Source organism: Rhinatrema bivittatum, chromosome 17 (assembly GCF_901001135.1).
Source record: "Rhinatrema bivittatum chromosome 17, aRhiBiv1.1, whole genome shotgun sequence".
In the NCBI taxonomy this organism is placed as follows: Eukaryota; Metazoa; Chordata; class Amphibia; order Gymnophiona; family Rhinatrematidae; genus Rhinatrema; species Rhinatrema bivittatum.
In genome coordinates, this window is record NC_042631.1 from 40,409,510 (window position 1) to 40,430,712 (window position 21,203).

General features: G+C 40.4%; 1 protein-coding gene across 20 annotated transcripts in view; it reads left to right on the top strand.

Moving 5' to 3' along the window:
- Positions 1 to 21,203, top strand: part of LOC115079098 (mucin-2-like) — a 221,251-nt gene that overhangs the window by 155,173 nt on the left and 44,875 nt on the right. For all 20 annotated transcript variants that reach the window (XM_029582159.1, XM_029582171.1, XM_029582164.1 and 17 more), the window contains 2 exons: positions 528 to 559; positions 16,971 to 17,145. In XM_029582159.1, the coding sequence (XP_029438019.1) occupies positions 528 to 559; positions 16,971 to 17,145 (207 nt within the window). The remainder of the gene's footprint in view (positions 1 to 527; positions 560 to 16,970; positions 17,146 to 21,203) is intronic.

Sequence of the window (21,203 nt, forward strand, 5' to 3'; positions counted from 1 at the left end):
ATAAATTCCAGTCTTGAAACTGGCCAGCTTTTTAAAATTACGCAGAAGACCCTTTGGACTTTCTTATTAACACCAAATATTCAAAATCTGTGTTCATCCCATCAAGCTCATATATCTCATTAAAGAGGTAAATTGAATAACACAATAACTTTGTTTTATTATTGTTATTCATAAATTAGAACAATAACATTAAGCTTGGAATATTATATATTTTTAATATAAATGAGAGGTTTTCACAAGATAGGTTGTGTCATGAAACATTTTATTATGTATATATTTAAGGAAACATACATAAATTGTCAAAATACATTTAGTCCGTTTAACCTTTAACCTCTGGTTTGCTAGTAAACTGAATTACTGTGTCCCGAAATTATGTTTGTCTAAAAAGTGTGTCACCAACATGAAAAGTTTGGAAAGCTCTGCCATAGAGTATAGGTGTGCATTTCATATTCTTAGTCTGCTTGTAATGGTATGACAGAATAGATCAGAAGAATGACTATAAACACTTGTCCTTTCAATTATTTCAGACTGCGAGGGACCAGAGGGTGAGAAGAAAAAGGTGAGTCTTCTGGAAGGCACTGTCTTATAAACATCATTTCAAAAAATGTTTCAGAAACAGAAGAGCTATTATACACTAGGAAAAAATAAATCCAGTCAAAAATTCACTATTTTATCGAGTTGAGTAACTTTGCTTCACACATAGTAACATAGAATATGATATTAGTAAGGACTGTAAGACTCACCTGGTCTCCCTAATTTGCTTCTTTTTGCAGTGACAAAGTCCTAGTTGATTTCTGGCTTTCCTTTCACCTCTCTGCAATTAAGGATCCTCTATGCTTATTCAATGCCTTCTTGAATTCTGTCACTGTTTCTGCCTCCACAACTTCCGTATCTGGACTTCCATCTTAGTCAGTACCTATAATATTCACTGCCATTTATGACAGGGTGCTGGTGGCAGTGGGACTTTTATTCCTAACTACCGGGGTGCTATACTGATTACCCCCTTCAGCCTTAGCCAAGTCCTTACAGACTCAATCCTGCAGCTGAGCGTCATGAACCTTGGCTCCCTTTGAAATCTGGTACAAATATGCCACTCAGGGCCAGTGCAAGAGCATTTGGCACCCTAGGCGAACATTTGGTCTTATACCTCCTTCCCCAAATTACCACTAGCACTGCCACTCCCTCTTACTGGTGGAATTGGCTCCCATCTTTGGCAGGATTAGTGATAACACAGCACCCTTCTGGGCCTCATGCTGGCAGGACTGTGCCATCCCCAAAACTTTGGCGTTCTAGGCGACTTCCTAGTTTGCCTAATGGAAGCACCGGCCCTAATACCACTAAGCTAATCAGTAGATGTCACTGTAGTGTGGTGGATAGAACACTACTGTATCCAAAGCCCTTCCAGCTAGATATGCAAGAAAAATTTGCAACCCAAGTAAAAACGAGGACACTTAGAACATTTTCAATTTTGAAAAGATGGCTTAGAGAAATGCTTTTTATCAATCTGGAGATTTACGTTTTGTTTTTTACATACCAGGTGAAAAAATGGTAAAATTAATTCCTATTGCTATATTTGCAAGGCTCATTCTTTTAATCCTTCATTTCTATAAGAAATGGCAAATCTTATCTTTTTTCACAGAAATTCCCCCATTATTCCCAAAATGTCTAGTGAATTGAAAATTTAATTTATGCAAATGGGTCCCTCCCAGCTACTGCTGGTTCAACTAGCAGTTGTCAGACTGGAGACTTGAATATGGGATTCCAAAGTGCATTGTAAACATGTATTTCAACTATCCTTTTTCCTTTATCTTACAGAACAGAAAACCTTATGGAACAAATCAATATAACAATAATTAACAACTAAACAGTATTTCAGCAAGATTCATCTGTAGTGATTATCGAGGCCTGGGAATAAAGGTGCTGACAATGTTGCATATGGCTAATAGCCATGTGCTGCAGTGTAGTCTGGTTTATTTGCAGAATTGCACCACCAATGAGACATATTATTTCCTCAGACAGCAGCTGGCTTTCTAAGTGTGCTAATAAGTTTGAATTTTGCATTGAAGGGGGAAATCCCTGGGATGGAAACTTCCTTATAAAAGAAGGGCCCCATCTTAGGAATTTCCAGACTTAAGTCTAGGATTTATAAACAGGCCATGCAAGAGGTAAATGGGTAGCCACCTAAGCCTGATAAGCTTATCCAGTAATGGGAGGAGGAGTGTGATGCCCTATTGCATCTATGAACTTACAGGTTCCATTTCTTCAGGAAATGAAGAACAGAGCAGGTACAGAGAAGGGCGACCAAAATGATAAAAGGGATGGAACAGCTCCTCTATGAGGAAAGGCTAAAGAGGTTAGGGCTGTTCAGCTTGGAGAAGAGGGGGAATATGATAGAGGTATATAAATCATGAAAGGTCTAGAATGAATAAATGTGTTATTTACTCTTTCGAATAATAGAAGGACTAGAGGGCACTCCATGAAATTAGCAAATAGTACATTTAAAACAAATTGGATAAAATTCTTTTTCACTCAACGCACAATTAAGCTCTGAATTTGTTGCCAAAGGATGTGGTTAGGGCAGATAGTGTAGCTGTGTTTAAAATGGTTTGGATAAGTTCCTGGAGGAGAAGTCCATTAACTGCTATTAATCAAATTGACTTAGAGAATAGTTGTTGCACTTGCCGCTTGCGGGTTGTGCCATGGTCCAAGGGCTCTCGCTCTCCTATCAACCAGGTCCTGAGCCAGATCACAACAGATTGCAAGGCCATGGGCTTATGTTGTCTGGATTTTTTGCAACTCGTTCCATTCTTGAATTTTGTCCAAGCCTTTTTTTGCTTCTGAATATTTTCTTCTCTACAATCCTCAAGAGGTGTCTGCATAGGTTCCTGAATTATTTTTTCTCCATTACCTGCAGGAGGTGCCTGCATTTGTTCTTGGTTTCTTTACGACCTGCAAGAGGCATCTGCACTCAGGTTTTGCTCAAGTTCTTCAGCTCATCCAAGTCTTCTAGTTCTCTCTTCATCTTTTCTGCCTACAACTCGCAGGAGGCGCCTGCATCCAGTTCTCGCTCAAGTTCTTCAGTTGATCCAAGTTTTCTAGTTCTCTTCGCAGCTTTAGCTTCTGCTTCGTTCCATCCTTGGTTCAAGCCATCAGCCTTGGTTTTCACCTTCAACAGCATTCCAAGCCATCAGTCTTGTCCCAAGTCTTCAGCTATGTTATTGTCTAAGCCTGCAATTTGTTTCAAGTCTTCAACTACGTTATCTCAGCCATCAGTCTGCCCTAGCCCAGACTGCAGTTCCTGGTTTTAGAGGAATTAAAACTAGTCGTGCCTCTGGATATTACTAGTTGCCTATTGCTCGATCTATTGGACTTCAGATCTAAAAAGTCCTAGAATTGTGATTACATCTTTTTCAAGAATACAGCAGAGTATCAACTACCTTTTTCCATGATGCCAATGTGGATAGCACCATCTCCATATCTGAAAGAACTTCTACCACTGCTATTTTCAAGTTACCATGCTCCAGCATCATCCCCTTCAAGCTCTCCCCAAGTCGGCATGACTTTGAGATCTGGCTGGGAGACACTGATTCGCTTTTCAGTTTTGATATTGTGGCAGCTAGTGCTCTCTCCATTAACAGCCAATGGGCTTAAATAACAGCATTTCCATCTTGTCTTGAAAGGCTATCACTGTTCTTTTTTTGCGTAGCCCTCAAGTGGAACCCATTAGTAACAATCTTGGGACCTCATCGTCAACAGCTGCTTTTTACTCCAGAAGAGGTTTTGGGTTATAGTACCTTTACCCATGGATCAAATTGAAGGATGTCTCTGCCATCTTTTCTTTGATCTTCTTCTTGCCTGCCTTGATTGGCAGCAGCCTTTCTACTCTGGATCGTCTGTACTTTCCTTAGTGCAGTTCAATTCCTTCAGTCATGAAACCATGCCTTCTAATACAAAGTTTTGGAAGTACCACCTCTGCTAGAATTAACTTGAGGGCAAATATTGATTGTCTTGGAGTACTGAAACTTTGAAACTACATTTTTGAGTATTAAGAAAGAAATGATAGAGATGTTTAAGTAAGTAGATTGATGGCTGAGATACCACCTTCTACCATTCGAGAACAAGTAGTCCTGTTCCGATCAACATCTATGTGAACAATGGAGAGCAGAAGAAAATTAAAATTCAGCTTTCATCTATCTTTCTACAAATATTTCAAACCATGAAGAAACTGAATCCACCGGTCATGTGTGCCTGCTCAACCATGCACCATGGAATTAAGGAGTAAGTTCTCCTTCTAATCATTTTATGGCTAGCTTGCTGCTCAGCAGTTCTGGAAGTAGCTCCATCTTTATAGGTGCCAGTCTTCAACTATATACCCTTACGAACATAAGAACATAAGAAAATGCCATGCTGGGTCAGACCAAGGGTCCATCAAGCCCAGCATCCTGTTTCCAACAGTGGCCAATCCAGGCCATAAGAACCTGGCAAGTACCCAAAAACTAAGTCTATTCCATGTTACCATTCCTAATGGCAGTGGCTATTCTCTAAGTGAACTTAATAGCAGGTAATGGACTTCTCCTCTAAGAACTTACCCAATCCTTTTTTAAACACAGCTATACTAACTGCACTAACCACATCCTCTGGCAACTCATTCCAGAGTTTAATTGTGCGTTGAGTAAAAAATAACTTTCTCCGATTAGTTTTAAATGTGCCCCATGCTAACTTCATGGAGTGCCCCCTAGACTTTCTATTATCCGAAAGAGTAAATAACCAATTCACATCTACCCGTTCTAGACCTCTCATGATTTTAAACATCTCTATCATATCCCCCTTTAGCCGTCTCTTCTCCAAGCTGAAAAGTCCTAACCTCTTTAGAATTTCCTCATAGGGGAGCTGTTCCATTCCCCTTATCATTTTGGTAGCCCTTCTCTGTACCTTCTCCATCGCAATTATATCTTTTTTGAGATGCGACGACCACAATTGTACAAAGTATTTAAGGTGCGGTCTCACCATTGAGCGATACAGAGGCATTATGATATTTTCCATTTTATTCACCATTCCAATAATTCCCAACATTCTGTTTGCTTTTTTGACTGCCGCAGCACACTGAACCGACGATTTCAATGTGTTATCCACTATGACGCCTAGATCTCTTTCTTGGGTTGTAGCACCTAATATGGAACCCAACATTGTGTAATTATAGCATGGGTTATTTTTCCCTATATGCATCACCTTGCACTTATCCACATTAAATTTCATCTGCCATTTGGATGCCCAATTTTCCAGTCTCACAAGGTCTTCCTGCAATTTATCACAATCTGCTTGTGATTTAACTACTTTGAACAATTTTGTGTCATCTACAAATTTGATTATCTCACTCATCGTATTTCTTTCCAGATCATTTATAAATATATTGAAAAGTAAGGGTCCCAATACAGATCCCTGAGGCACTCCACTGTCTACTCCCTTCCACTGAGAAAATTGTCCATTTAATCCTACTCTCTGTTTCCTGTCTTAGCCAGTTTGCAATCCACGAAAGGACATCGCCACCTATCCCATGACTTTTTACTTTTCCTAGAAGCCTCTCATGAGGAATTTTGTCAAACACCTTCTGAAAATCCAAGTATACTACATCTACCAGTTCACCTTTATCCACGTTTATTAACTCCTTCAAAAAAGTGAAGCAGATTTGTGAGGCAAGACTTGCCTTGGGTAAAGCCATGCTGACTTTGTTCCATTAAACCATGTCTTTCTATATGTTCTGTGATTCTGATGTTTAGAACACTTTCCACTATTTTTCCTGGCACTGAAGTCAGGCTAACCGGTCTGTAGTTTCCCAAATCGCGCCTGGAGCCCTTTTTAAATATTGGGGTTACATTTGCTATCCTCCAGTCTTCAGGTACAATGGATGATTTTAATGATAGGTTACAAAGTTTTACTAATAGGACTGATTTCATTTTTTAGTTCCTTCAGAACTCTGGGGTGTATACCATCCGGTCCAGGTGATTTACTACTCTTCAGTTTGTCAATCAGGTCTACCACATCTTCTAGGTTCACTGTGATTTGATTCAGTCCATCTGAATCATTACCCATGAAAACCTTCTCCATTACGGGTACCTCCCCAACATCCTCTTCAGTAAACACCGAAGCAAAGAAATCATTTAATCTTTCTGCGATGGCCTTATCTTCTCTAAGTGCCCCTTTAACCCCTCGATCATCTAGTGGTCCAACTGACTCCCTCACAGGCTTTCTGCTTCGGATATATTTTAAAAAGTTTTTACTGTGAGTTTTTGCCCCTACGGCCAACTTCTTTTCAAATTCTCTCTTAGCCTGTCTTATCAATGTCTTACATTTAACTTGCCAACGTTTATGCTTTATCCTATTTTCTTCTGTTAGATCCTTCTTCCAATTTTTGAATGAAGATCTTTTGGCTAAAATAGCTTCTTTCACCTCCCCTTTTAACCATGCCGGTAATCGTTTTGCCTTCTTTCCACCTTTCTTAATGTGTGGAATACATCTGGACTGTGCTTCTAGAATGGTATTTTTTAACAATGCCCCCACAGTTATCAAGGACACACTTCCTTATTCCAACACAAATTTTTGGACGTAAGATTCATAGACCTTCATACTAGGCATCATAGTGTGGTAAATTTTTACCCATGTCACTCTGCCTTCTATATAATCATAGGTCAGTCCATTTCATTTTTTGTATTTTTCTTAATGCAATTAAAACACCCGGTGATGATAAAACTTTTTTTAAATGTGGATTAGAATTATTAACCAAACTTATCTGTATATCGCCATATTCAGTTCATGCTTTTTTCTCTTCCCGTATCTGGTCTTTGTCAAGCTCTGATGCCCTTAGTTAAATCAGCAATACGTCACTTATTCATATTGCTGAAATTTGCCCGACATTGCACAATGTTTCGGACCCATGTTCAGTCCTTCTTCAAGGGCGAAATTCTACGTCACAAAAAACAAGTTATCAATACTTCACATTATCATATTTCCAAATTATGTTCATACATTCCCCTACTCACTTCTTGGATAGCATGGCGGCTCTCAGCGTTTTTCCTGGCTTTCTTTTCCGGTCATCTAACTCTCCTACGATTTAAAGATCCCACGGAAATGACATCACAACGCACGTCATCGCGTTTTCACAGAGAATACCATTCTATGATATTATTTAAACCTGCCGGCATTACCGTGCCTATTCTGAAAATCCACTGTTGTTCTCTAAGATTCAAACAGAAATTTGGATCACCTCCTCGTGGATTCACAGGTACTACATCGATGACTCTCCATTTTAATTGTTGAAAAGAGTGACCTTTTTCTATACAATGAACCACCATAGGGGCTGCAACTGTTCCCGTGGTGATACAGCTTCTGTGTTCTATCAGGCGCGTTCTTATCTGACGTTTTGTACGTCCAATGTAGTACAGTTCGCATGGGCATATGATTACATATATTACGTTCACAGATGAACAATCAGTGGATTGCCATAATTTATGTGTAACACCATGTTTATCTGACCATGCTGCGCCCTCAATAGTTTGGGCACACATGGAACAGTGATTACACTGCCAGTGACCCTGTTGATCCACTGTGTCACATTGTACTGTAGATGTTAAAAAAGAATGTACTATATTATCTGATAAATTTTTGCCTCTCTTGTAAGCTATAATCGGAAACTCTCCAAACGGTTCATGTAATTGTAATACGGACCAATGATGGCGAATCAAAGCAGCTATTTTTCCAGCCTTATCAGAATATGGGATAGTACAGACTATACGAGACTCATCACTAGATGAAGATTTTTCTAATAGCAACCACTGGCGTTCAGCATTAAAGGCTTGCTTGTATGCAGATTTAATACACTTAGGAGGATAACCTCGAACTAACAATCTACTTTTTAGTATTTCAGCTTGTACTTGAAACTCTGTTTTTGTATCGCATAATCTGCGCAACCACAGAAACTGACCCACAGGTAAATTGGTTCTGAGATGAAGCGGATGAAAATTTGTATAATGAAGCAGGGTATTTCTGTCACATGTTTTTCTATATATTGATGTTGACAATTTGCTCCCTTGTTTACTGATGAAAATATCCAAAAAATTAATTACTGTATTATGATATGTAATGGTAAACTGTAGATGCTGATCTAATGTATTAAGCCAATTAAAAAAAATCAATAAGCTTTCTTCATTAGCATGCCACAAACAAAAAATGTCGTCTATATATCTAACCCAATTAGACATTTTTTGGAATTCTACTGCTGGATACAAAAGCGTTTCTTCAAAGTGTTTGACATACAAGTTCGCCAAGCTGGGCGCCATGGTGGCTCCCATAGCTGTTCCGCTAATTTGTTTGTACCAAATTTGCTGAAAAACAAAAAAATTCTCACATAACGCTAGTTCTGCTATCTCTAATAAACAATCCGTAGGAATACGATGTGGACGTGGGCGATTATCCAATTCATGCTTCAAAATCTTTAATGTTGCTGTTTGGGGAATTGATGTGTAAAGCGCTTTTATATCAAAAGTCACTAGCAACACTGATTCAACATTGTGTATGTTTTGTAATAAAGTCAACATATGTTTAGTGTCTTTGCAATATGACGCTGCTGTACTAACCATTGGATGTATTACAGTATCTACCAACGTTGACAAAGGTTCTAATAGCGAACCTATGGTGGTAATTATGGGGCGTCCCGGCGGATTTTTAGGGTCCTTATGTATCTTTGGCACCATATAGATGGTAGGAGAGACTGGATGTTTGACCTGCAGAAACCTTGCTTCTCTAGATGTTAGAAACCCCAATGCAAGGGCATCCTCAATAATTGTTTTGATCTTATTCTGAAGATGTTCTGTAGGATTATGTGACAATACTTCATAACTCGAAGAATCTTGGACATGAATTTCTACCGTACCGTCTACACGACCGTCTACACGACCGTGGACAAGATCGCAAGGAAGGAATCAAATGTCATAAATTTATCTCAAATTGTATTGACAGCTGCACAAGTTCAGGTGCTTGATAAAGGACTTTCCTTCGTGCCTTATTGTTCATACGATCCGTTCCAGTGCCGTAGATACCTGTACAAATTTTTCAGAAAATTACAACTTGTTTTGTTTTTCTCAAAATATCCAAGTAGTGGAGATATGTCCATTGTACAGCCAAAGTCAAATTGGTTACCGCCGGGGCCTATAGACCCCATTGTCAAAACATATATGGAATTAGTATTGAGAGACATAGTATCCATTGAACAAAGCCGAATCACACCGCAGTTTAATCTCACTCGGGACGAATGGGAGGCTTTACAAAGTTTAAAAAAAGATAAGAGGGTGATTATCAAAAAAGCTGATAAAGGAGGCTCTATAGTCGTATTGGATTATCTTAATTATGTTCGAATGGTAGAAATTCATGTCCAAGATTCTTCGAGTTATGAAGTATTGTCACATAATCCTACAGAACATCTTCAGAATAAGATCAAAACAATTATTGAGGATGCCCTTGCATTGGGGTTTCTAACATCTAGAGAAGCAAGGTTTCTGCAGGTCAAACATCCAGTCTCTCCTACCATCTATATGGTGCCAAAGATACATAAGGACCCTAAAAATCCACCGGGACGCCCCATAATTACCACCATAGGTTCGCTATTAGAACCTTTGTCAACGTTGGTAGATACTGTAATACATCCAATGGTTAGTACAGCAGCGTTATATTGCAAAGACACTAAACATATGTTGACTTTATTACAAAACATACACAATGTTGAATCAGTGTTGCTAGTGACTTTTGATATAAAAGCGCTTTACACATCAATTCCCCAAGCAGCAACATTAAAGATTTTGAAGCATGAATTGGATAATCGCCCACGTCCACATCGTATTCCTACGGATTTTTTATTAGAGATAGCAGAACTAGCGTTATGTGAGAATTTTTTTGTTTTTCAGCAAATTTGGTACAAACAAATTAGCGGAACAGCTATGGGAGCCACCATGGCGCCCAGCTTGGCGAACTTGTATGTCAAACACTTTGAAGAAACGCTTTTGTATCCAGCAGTAGAATTCCAAAAAATGTCTAATTGGGTTAGATATATAGACGACATTTTTTGTTTGTGGCATGCTAATGAAGAAAGCTTATTGATTTTTTTTAATTGGCTTAATACATTAGATCAGCATCTACAGTTTACCATTACATATCATAATACAGTAATTAATTTTTTGGATATTTTCATCAGTAAACAAGGGAGCAAATTGTCGACATCAATATATAGAAAAACATGTGACAGAAATACCCTGCTTCATTATACAAGTTTTCATCCGCTTCATCTCAGAACCAATTTACCTGTGGGTCAGTTTCTGCGGTTGCGCAGATTATGCGATACAAAAACAGAGTTTCAAGTACAAGCTGAAATACTAAAAAGTAGATTGTTAGTTCGAGGTTATCCTCCTAAGTGTATTAAATCTGCATACAAGCGAGCCTTTAATGCTGAACGCCAGTGGTTGCTATTAGAAAAATCTTCATCTAGTGATGAGTCTCGTATAGTCTGTACTATCCCATATTCTGATAAGGCTGGAAAAATAGCTGCTTTGATTCGCCATCATTGGTCCGTATTACAATTACATGAACCGTTTGGAGAGTTTCCGATTATAGCTTACAAGAGAGGCAAAAATTTATCAGATAATATAGTACATTCTTTTTTAACATCTACAGTACAATGTGACACAGTGGGTCAACAGGGTCACTGGCAGTGTAATCACTGTTCCATGTGTGCCCAAACTATTGAGGGCGCAGCATGGTCAGATAAACATGGTGTTACACATAAATTATGGCAATCCACTGATTGTTCATCTGTGAACGTAATATATGTACTCATATGCCCATGCGAACTGTACTACATTGGACGTACAAAACGTCAGATAAGAACGCGCCTGATAGAACACAGAAGCTGTATCACCACGGGAACAGTTGCAGCCCCTATGGTGGTTCATTGTATAGAAAAAGGTCACTCTTTTCAACAATTAAAATGGAGAGTCATCGATGTAGTACCTGTGAATCCACGAGGAGGTGATCCAAATTTCTGTTTGAATCTTAGAGAACAACAGTGGATTTTCAAAATAGGCACGGTAATGCCGGCAGGTTTAAATAATATCATAGAATGGTATTCTCTGTGAAAACGCGATGACGTGCGTTGTGATGTCATTTCCGTGGGATCTTTAAATCGTAGGAGAGTTAGATGACCGGAAAAGAAAGCCAGGAAAAACGCTGAGAGCCGCCATGCTATCCAAGAAGTGAGTAGGGGAATGTATGAACATAATTTGGAAATATGATAATGTGAAGTATTGATAACTTGTTTTTTGTGACGTAGAATTTCGCCCTTGAAGAAGGACTGAACATGGGTCCGAAACATTGTGCCATGTCGGGCAAATTTCAGCAATATGAATAAGTGACGTATTGCTGATTTAACTAAGGGCATCAGAGCTTGACAAAGACCAGATACGGGAAGAGAAAAAAGCATGAACTGAATATGGCGATATACAGATAAGTTTGGTTAATAATTCTAATCCACATTTAAAAAAAGTTTTATCATCACCGGGTGTTTTAATTGCATTAAGAAAAATACAAAAAATGAAATGGACTGACCTATGATTATATAGGAGGCAGAGGGACATGGGTAAAAATTTACCACACTATGATGCCTAGTATGAAGGTCTATGAATCTTACATCCAAAAATTTGTGTTGGAATAAGGAAGTGTGTCCTTGATAACTGTGGGTGTTTGCTGTGGGACGAGTTTCCTATCATTAAACAGATAGGCTGGTTTGAGGTTAAGTCAAGCAAATTTTTTAACAATGACCACGCCTCTTGGACATTTTTTACTTTTGTAGCTGCTCCTTTCAGTTTTTTTCTAACAATTTTTCTCATTTTATCAAAGTTTCCCTTGAAGCTGTAGTTGCAGGTGAAGTAACTCCGGAGCAGTAAGTGTCTCTTGGTGACTAACAAAATGATCTCTCTTTTAAGGACCATCTTTCCTCCCGCAACCAACTTGTTTGAAGTCCTGCAATCTGGCTTACTCTATTATGGGTCTGTACCTGCCACTGAAGGTTCAAATAAATGACTCTTTAACAACTAATCAAACTCTGCCACTGCTAGAGTGGCATAAGGACACAATTTTAATTTGACCCTCATTCCGGTAATAGTCATGTGAGAACCTAAGAAATTGGACCAGTATACCTGGATCATATAAATTAAACGTGCATCTTCAGTTTTGTCTTTGGTTGTGTCTTCATCCAAGTTTGCATTTGTCTTCATCCAGTCTACAGTCGCGTGTTTCTCCAGTTTGTTCTCTATGATTCCTCGCTTCAGTTCCTGAAACCAAGCATTTTCAGATCCTGTGTTTGACCCTTAATTTCACCATTGGTATAAGTATAACTTCGTTTCCTCTGAAGCCGAAGAGAGGGGGCTTTGAGGAGGGGGATACTGTTGCACTTGCTGCTCGTGGAAGCCTGCGAGTGGCTTACTCACCTCCCATCGCTGCTTGTTGCTGGTGCGGCTTGAAGCTCTGCTTTTCCTTGTGACCGCCCGACATGGCCGGATGCCAAGCCTCCACTCCTCCATGCGGACTGGAAACGCCACCGCCTTGCCACTCCTGCCTCTGACGCCACTCCTCCACCTGACATTCTCCTATGCACGTGCGCATGCCTCTGCTCACCATTTAAAGGAACCACGGTGGGGAAAGCCCCATGGCCCTCCCTGATGATGTCATGCCTGCAGCCCTATAAAAGAGCTTCTTTGCCAGTCCATTGTTGCCTTCGCAAGGAGTTGTTTTGTCCTTGTACCAGCTCTTTGCTCCAGGCATCTTTGGAGTTCCTTTTCTTCGCTTCTTCAAGGTCTTCATGTTTCATGTTCTATGTGAGAGCCCCTCTATGTTTCTTGTTCCATGCTCCTGGTCTCTTGACGGGCCCTGCATCTTCTGTTCCTGATGTCAAGTCCTCGCCTGTTCCTGATGTCAAGTCTTCAAAGTCTTCAGTCAAGTTCCTGATGTTCCAGTCCAAGTCCTGCTTTCCAGGTCATCTCTCTCATCTGTCCTCCAGGTTTGCCAGTGACATCTGTGACCAGCCACAGCAGATTGTGTAGGGTGCCTCGAGGCACATGGCTTGTCTCCAAGTCCGTCTTCTCTGGGACAAGTTCTCGGAGTCCATCTTTGTTTTTAAAGTCCCAAGTTCCTAGTCTTGTTCCCAGTTCCAGTCTCGTGGAGCTTGTCCAGCCAGTGGATCTCCTTGTTCCTTGTTTCAAGTGATGTTCCTCATTCCAAGTGATGTTCCAGCTTCCGTCCAAGTCTCAAGTCCAGAGTCTGCTCCACTTTCAGCGTGGTCCACGACCAGCCTCTGGGCTGTGTAGGTCGCGCTGTGGTGCAGGGCTCATTTGAACCTAAACCAGAACCAGTGTCTTTGTCTATTTTCCAAGTCTTCAGTGCCTTCATCTAAGTTTCAAGTCTTCAGTGCCTTCATCATGTCCATGTTTCCAGTCACCTTTTGTCCTCGATCTCTACCTGTCCTGACATACAAGCCATTCCCAAACAGCAAGTCCAGAAGTGCTATCGAGTGGCCGAAGGGCTACCCCAGAATCCAGCACTGCATTGCTGGGTTTCACTCCTGTGTGTGCAGGTTCAGCAGAGTCTCCAAGTATGGCAAGTCTCCAAGTGCTTCTAAACTTTACCCCAGCCCATGCCTGGATGTGCTCGCCTAACCACAACATGTACCTGGAGCCTTGCCCTGGGGTTCTGCCATGACCCAAGGGCTCACGCTCTCCCATCGACTAGGCCCTGAGCCCAATCACAACAATAGCACTGCTATTACTGGCATTAGTAGCATGGGATCAACTTAATGTTTGGGTACTTGCCAGGTACTTGTAACCTGGATTGGCCACTAATGGAAACAGGATGCTGGGTTGATGGACCTTAGGTCTGCCCCAGTATGGTAACTTCTTATGTTCTAATGACAACAATACCATAGATGTGGAAGGGGTGAGGGAGAAACTAGAACTTGTCAGGATTAACCTGAGCCAAGTGGCAAACTAGTGGCACATTAATGCCACTGAAATGTTTCTTCTCCAGGGAAAATAAGAAAGGGAGCTGAAACCATAAATTTCCTGGGATACCTAGCAAATTAAAGAATATTAAAAAAAACAAAACATGACATCTTGTGGTTTTAATTTATAAACCTCAACAAGAATATCACAAGGACAAAGCAATAGGCCAAGAGTGGAAAAACTAGGGAACCACAGAGTATTGTTTCTGTAGAATGAAATGTTCTATGACCCAAAAAAGACTTGTGAAATCATTCTCCTTTGGGAAATAAAGCCCTCATCAAAATATTAATTTGATTAACATTAGTGAACTTTCCACTTGATCATGAGCAGATGAGCCATGGTGGCTGAGATGATTTGTGTCCTCTGGAAAGATACCATTTTTGTTAATATTAGTGATCTGTAAATAATGTCTTCATGAGATCCTTGCAACAGACACTTCTGTCTGCTGATATCCATGTGGGTCAGGTATTAATTCCAGGATATGTATATTGAATATTTTTCAAAACGTTTTTCAAGGCAAACTATGGCCATGCCCTAAATATTCAGGAAATATTAGTGCAAGCCACACAGCCCTGCACTTTGTTATGCTTTTCACAGCACAAATCTTTGTACATCAGAATTTCTACTACATTACTTTTCATCTCCCATTGCATCAAGAATAGATTATTGAATACTTCTCGTGAATCTGTTACGCCTACCGTGGCACGTTAATAACATCACCTCAGTTTACAATAAACAATAAATCAGCAACAAGCTTTACAGTCAATAAGAAATAAAGTGGAAATAATATGAATCAATTAAGAACAAATTAATAACAAAAACAATTCAACCAATGATAATCAAAATCCATAGTTAATGGCAAGTCTAATAATAAACGGGAGATCAGAGACCGATAAAGTTAAATTTAGCAGCGAGAAAAAACAAAAAAAAAATATATAGAATAGGTGAGTGGCAATGGATCAGAGAAACAGGAACAAGTAATTGGCATTTCAGAAGAAGAGATGATCATTGAGTGTAAGCTTGTTCGAACAGCCAGGTTTTGAGGTTTTGCTTAAATTTCTTATGGCAGGGTTCTAGACGCAGGTCTGTGGGCATTTTGTTCCAGATGTTGGTTCCGGCAATAGTGAATGAGCGGTCTCTTGTAGCAACATGTTTTATGTGTTTAAGCGAAGAAGAAGCGAGTTTAGCTTGGTGCATTTTTCTTATTGGTCTCTTTGATGTGCGGAAAGTAAAATGATCGGAGAACCATTGCATATCTTGGTTATGGATCGACTTATGAATGAGGGTGAGTACTTTGAATAATATCCTAGATGCTACAGGAAGCCAGTGAAGGAACATGAGAGCTGGTGTAATGTGTTCATGGCGGTGAGTATTGGTGAGTAAGTGTGCTGCAGCATTTTGCAGCATCTGTAATGGTTGTATTGCGTTTTTAGGGAGACCTAGTAGTATGGCATTGCAGTAGTCCAGTTTTGACAATATCGTAGCTTGTAACACTGTCTGGAAGTCATGTGGACGTAGAAGCGGTTTAATTCTTTTTAGAGTATGCAGCTTGAACAATCCGTTTTTGATTGTAGCCGTGATGAATTTCTTTAAGGAGAAATGATTGTCAATGATAACGCCGAGGCTGCGGACTTGCTGTAAATTGAGAGAGACTGATGGTGAATGTTGAGTAGGGTTAAAGGAGATGTTATTGTGTGGTGTGATGATGAGGAGCTCTGTCTTGGCAGTGTTTATTGCTAGGAAGTTTTCAGTAAGTAGTTTTTTAATTTCCACCAGAGCCGTGTCCCAAATTTTTAGAGCATTAGATAAGGAATCGTTGATAGGGATGAGGATCTGTACGTCATCTGCGTATATGAAATGTGGGAGATTCAGTTTCACCAGAAGTCGACAGAGGGGAGAGAGGTATATGTTGAAAAGTGTAGATGAAAGAGAGGATCCTTGTGGAACACCTTGTGCTAGTTTTCTGGGTTTCGAAACATGGCAGTCCAGTTTGACACTGTATGTCCTGTCCTTCAGAAAAGATTGGAGCCAGCATAGGGCAGTGCCAGCAATGCCAATTTGTGAGAGGCGGGAAAGGAGGGTATTGTGGTTGACAGTGTCAAATGTAGAAGAAATATCAAGAAGAGCCAGTAAGTAAGAATGACCAGAATCAAGGGTTTTTAGTATTGAATCTGAGAGTGACATTAGAAGGGTTTCTGTACTATGGTTCTTACGGAAACCATATTGTGATGGGAAGAGTAATAGATTTTCGTCTAGAAAGTCTGTGAGTTGCTTGTTGATGACTTTCTCTATGATTTTAGACAAGAAAGGGAGGTTTGAGACTGGACGATAGTTGGCAGGTTCTGAGGGATCCAGGTCAGATTTTTTGAGCGTAGGCTTTATAATTGTGTGCTTGAGTTGCATTGGAAAAACACCAGACGATATAGATTTGTTGATAATGTTAGTAATGGGAGTGGCAATCCTTGTAGGAATGGAGAGGAGTGTTTTTGTTGGCATGATATCAATCGGGTGCATGGCTGGTTTGATATTTTTGAGGATCGCTTCAATTTCTGATGCTGTTGCCGTTTTGAAATTTGAGAGAGTGGTTGAGGTGATCATGTTGTTGGTGGTCAGTATGGATACTGGTGTCCCCATATGTCATTAGTAACTCTCTGATGTCTCAACTTAATCATCATGCAAGTATGATGATTTTGGTTGTTATATACTGAAAATACTTTTCCTGTTCAGTTTTACTTTATACACCTTAAATATTGCAACAAATATGTCTTTCAGAGCAATATATATATGACTTTTCCCTATCAGCCACCTTCCATCTCCTGTTTCCTGGTAGAATTTGTGAACCAGCTATGTTGATATATTTCCTGCTTAAAATTACAGCCTGGTGATTATTGGATAAGCAACTGCAAAAACTGTTACTGTGATAACAACTTCGAAATGAACTGTGAGCCAATCATTTGTATGGAGCCCACGGCAGAACTTTGCACTAAAGAGGGCTTTGAACCCATTCGGGTGCTGAATCCAGACAATCCCTGCTGTAACAAGACTGAATGCAGTAAGTATTCTTGAAGCTCTTCCAGAAAGTGAAAACATTGCTGTGCATTTGATTTCCAACTCCAGGTTTATTTTATAAGAACATAAGAAATTGCCATGCTGGGTCAGACCAAGGGTCCATCAAGCCCAGCATCTTGTTTCCAACAGAGTCCAAACCAAGCCACAACCTGGCAAGTACCCAAACACTAAGAAGATCCCATGCCACTGATGCAATTAATAGCAGTGGCTATTCCCTAAGTAAATTTGATTAATAGCCATTAAAAAAGATGCGGCCAGCCACCCACATCGCCGACAACATCCCATCTAAACTCCTCCTCACTATCCCTTCCGTCATAGCAAGACCGTTAGCGGATATCATAAACTGCTCCCTTACCTTCGGGACGGTTCCCGACCCGCTTAAACTCGCCATCGTAAAGCCCCTACTAAAAAAGCCCACCCTCGACCAAAATGATCCAGCAAACTACAGGCCCATCTCCAACCTACCTTTTATTTCTAAAATTCTGGAGAAAGTGGTCAACACACAACTTACCGACTTCCTAGAAGATAACAATATCCTCCACCCCGCCCAGTACGGCTTTCGCAAAAACCAAAGCACGGAAAAGCTCCTACTTGCAATAACAGACACCATCCTAAAAGGCATGGACCACGGCCAATCATACATTCTAGCCCTCTTAGATATCTCAGCAGCTTTTGATACGGTGAACCACAAAATCTTAATATCACGCTTAGCAGAGATAGGCATCTCTAACACAGCCCTATCATGGTTCTCCTCCTACCTTGACCACAGAAAGTACTTAGTCAAACTTGATAAATCCGAATCCACACACATTCCTCTTTCACAAGGCGTACCCCAGGGCTCCTCCCTTTCCTCCACCCTCTTTAACATCTACCTTCTCCCTCTTTGCCACTTATTATCCAAACTGGGACTAAAATTCTTCTTGTACGCTGACGACGTACAAATACTTATCCCCATCCAAAACTCCCTCAACGAAACCCTGCACTTCTGGGAGACATGCCTCACATCTATCAACGCCCTCCTTTCCAACCTACACCTTGCACTCAATACTTCAAAAACTGAAATCCTAATTATTACTAATCAACCCAGCTTATCCATTCACCAACTGCAACAGAACACTTCACAAAATCTCACACCTCCGTCCACTGTCAGAGATCTAGGAGTTCTCTTAGATACACAACTTAGCTTCAAATCCCACATCAAATCACTCCTAAAAGGGGGCTTCTATAAACTCCAAACCCTCAAAAAACTTAAGCCTCTCCTCCACGCACATGACTTCCGTACCGTTATGCAAACCACTATACTATCAAAACTTGACTATTGCAACTCACTGCTAATAGGCCTTCCAGCTTCCACAATCAAACCCCTCCAAATCTTACAAAATGCCATGGCTCGCATCCTTACAAACTCAAGAAAGACTGATCATATTACTCCCATATTACAAAACCTCCACTGGCTACCAATCACCTATCGCTCTCAATACAAAACACTTACTATCATACATAACACGCTATATAAAAATAACTCCCCCTGGATCGAAGATATGCCACACTTCCACCAGGCCAACCGTCCTACCAGAAACTCCCTTGTGGGCACCCTCCACACCCCTTCACTCAAAATTGCTCACCTCACAAACACCAGAGCGAGAGCCTTCTCCATCGCCGGCCCCACCCTTTGGAACTCCCTCCCCACCGAGCTCCGACTAGAACCTTCACTTAATCAATTCAAAAAAGGAATCAAGACCTGGTTATTTAAACAGGCCTATCCCAACGCCTCTCAACCCTAGCATTTGACTTCTCCTCAACACTCATTATTTCCCTCTCCCTAGTACAGTGTCCCCCCGCCCCCCTACACACCCTCCCTCCCTCACCACCCCATCCATTTTACGGCTTCCTGATATTCAGTCACCACCTCTCCTTCCCATCGCCACCACCTGCCCCCTTGTACAGTTCCTACCCCACCCCGCCTCCCCTATGCGCTTCATCCCCCACCCCGCGCTACCCCCCACTCTGTCGCCTCTTGTATATAATTAATTTATGTCCAACCTGGTTAACCACATGTAATCTCATTTAATAACTGTGGCGCCCGTTGGCTCTACAGTAAAGTTGTCACCTTTTAACTTCCTATCCTTCCTCCATCTATCATTGTAATTTCCTTTCTCAGTTGTCTGTAAACCGACATGATGTTTTTTTTTTACGAATGCCGGTATATAAAAGTTATAAATACATAAATAAAATAAATTAATGGACTTCTCTTCCAAGAACTTATCCAAACCTTTTTTGAACCCAGCTACACTAACTGCACTAACCACATCCTCTGGCAACAAATTCCAGAGCTTTATTGTAAGTTGAGTGAAAAAGAATTTTCTCTGATTAGTCTTAAAAGTGCTACTTGCTAACTTCATAGAATGCCCCCCCCCCCCTAGTCCTTCTATTATTCGAAAGTGTAAATAACCGATTCACATCTACTCGTTCAAGACCTCGCATGATCTTAAAGACCTCTATCATATCCCCCCTCAGCCATCTCTTCTCCAAGCTGAACAGCCCTAACCTCTTTAGCCTTTCCTCACAGGGGAGCTGTTCCATCCCCTTTATCATTTCGATTGCCCTTCTCTGTACCCTCTCCATCGCAATTATATCTTTTTCAGATGCGACGACCAGAATTGTACACAGTATTCCAGGTGCAATCTCACCATGGAGCGATATAGAGGCATTATGACATTTTCCGTTTTATTAACCATTCCCTACCTAATAATTCCTAACATTCTGTTCGCTTTTTTGACTGCAGCAGCACACTGAGCCAACGATTTTAAAGTATTATCCACTATGATGCCTAGATCTTTTTCCTGGGTGGTAGCTCCTAATATGGAACCTAACATCGTGTAACTACAACAAGGGTTATTTTTCCCTATATGCAACACGTTGCACTTGTTCACATTAAATTTCATCTGCCTTTTTGGATGCCCAATCTTCCAGTCTTGCAAGGTCCTCCTGTAATGTATCACAATCCACTTGTGATTTAACTACTCTGAATAATTTTGTATCATCCGCAAATTTGATAACCTCACTCATCGTATTCCTTTCCAGGTCATTTATATATATATTGAAAAGCACCGGTCCAAGTACAGATCCACTGTTTACCCTTTTCCACTGAGAAAATTGACCATTTAATCCTACTCTGTTTCCTGTCTTTTAACCAGTTTGTAATCCATGAAAGGACATCGCCTCCTATCCCATGACTTTTTAGTTTTCTTAGAAGCCTCTCATGAGGGACTTTGTCAAACGCCTTCTGAAAATCTAAATACACTACATCTACTGGTTCACCTTTATCCACATGTTTATTAATCCCTTCAAAAAAATGAAGATTTGTTATGCAAGACTTCCCTTGGGTAAATCCATGTTGACTGTGTTCCATTAAACCATGTCTTCCTATATGCCCTACGATTTTGATCTTGAAAATAATTTCCACTATTTTTCCTGGCACTGAAGTCAGGCTCACTGGTCTATAGTTACCCGGATTGCCCCTGGAGCCTTTTTTAAATATCGGGGTTACATTGGCCACCATCCAGTCTTCAGGTACAATGGATGATTTTAATGATAGGATACAAATTTTAACTAATAGATCAGAAATTTAATTTTTGAGTTCCTTCAGTACCCTAGGATGCATACCATTCGGTCCAGGTGATTTGCTACTCCTTAGTTTATCAATCTGGCCTACTACATCTTCCAGGTTCACAGTGATTTTGTTCAGTTCGTCTGACTCATCACCCCTGAAAACCATCTCCGGAACTGGTATCTCCCCAACATCCTCATTAGTAAACATGGAAGCAAAGAATTAATTTAGTCTTTCTGCAATGGCCTTATCTTTCCTAAGAGCCCGTTTAACCCCTCTGTCATCTAATGGTCCAACTGACTCCCTCACAGGTTTCTTGCTTCGGATATATTTTTAAAAGTTTTTAAATATTTTTAATTATTATTTTGCCTCTATGGCCAACTTTGATTCAAATTCAAATTCTCAAATTTATCTTTATGTTAGTAAATGCT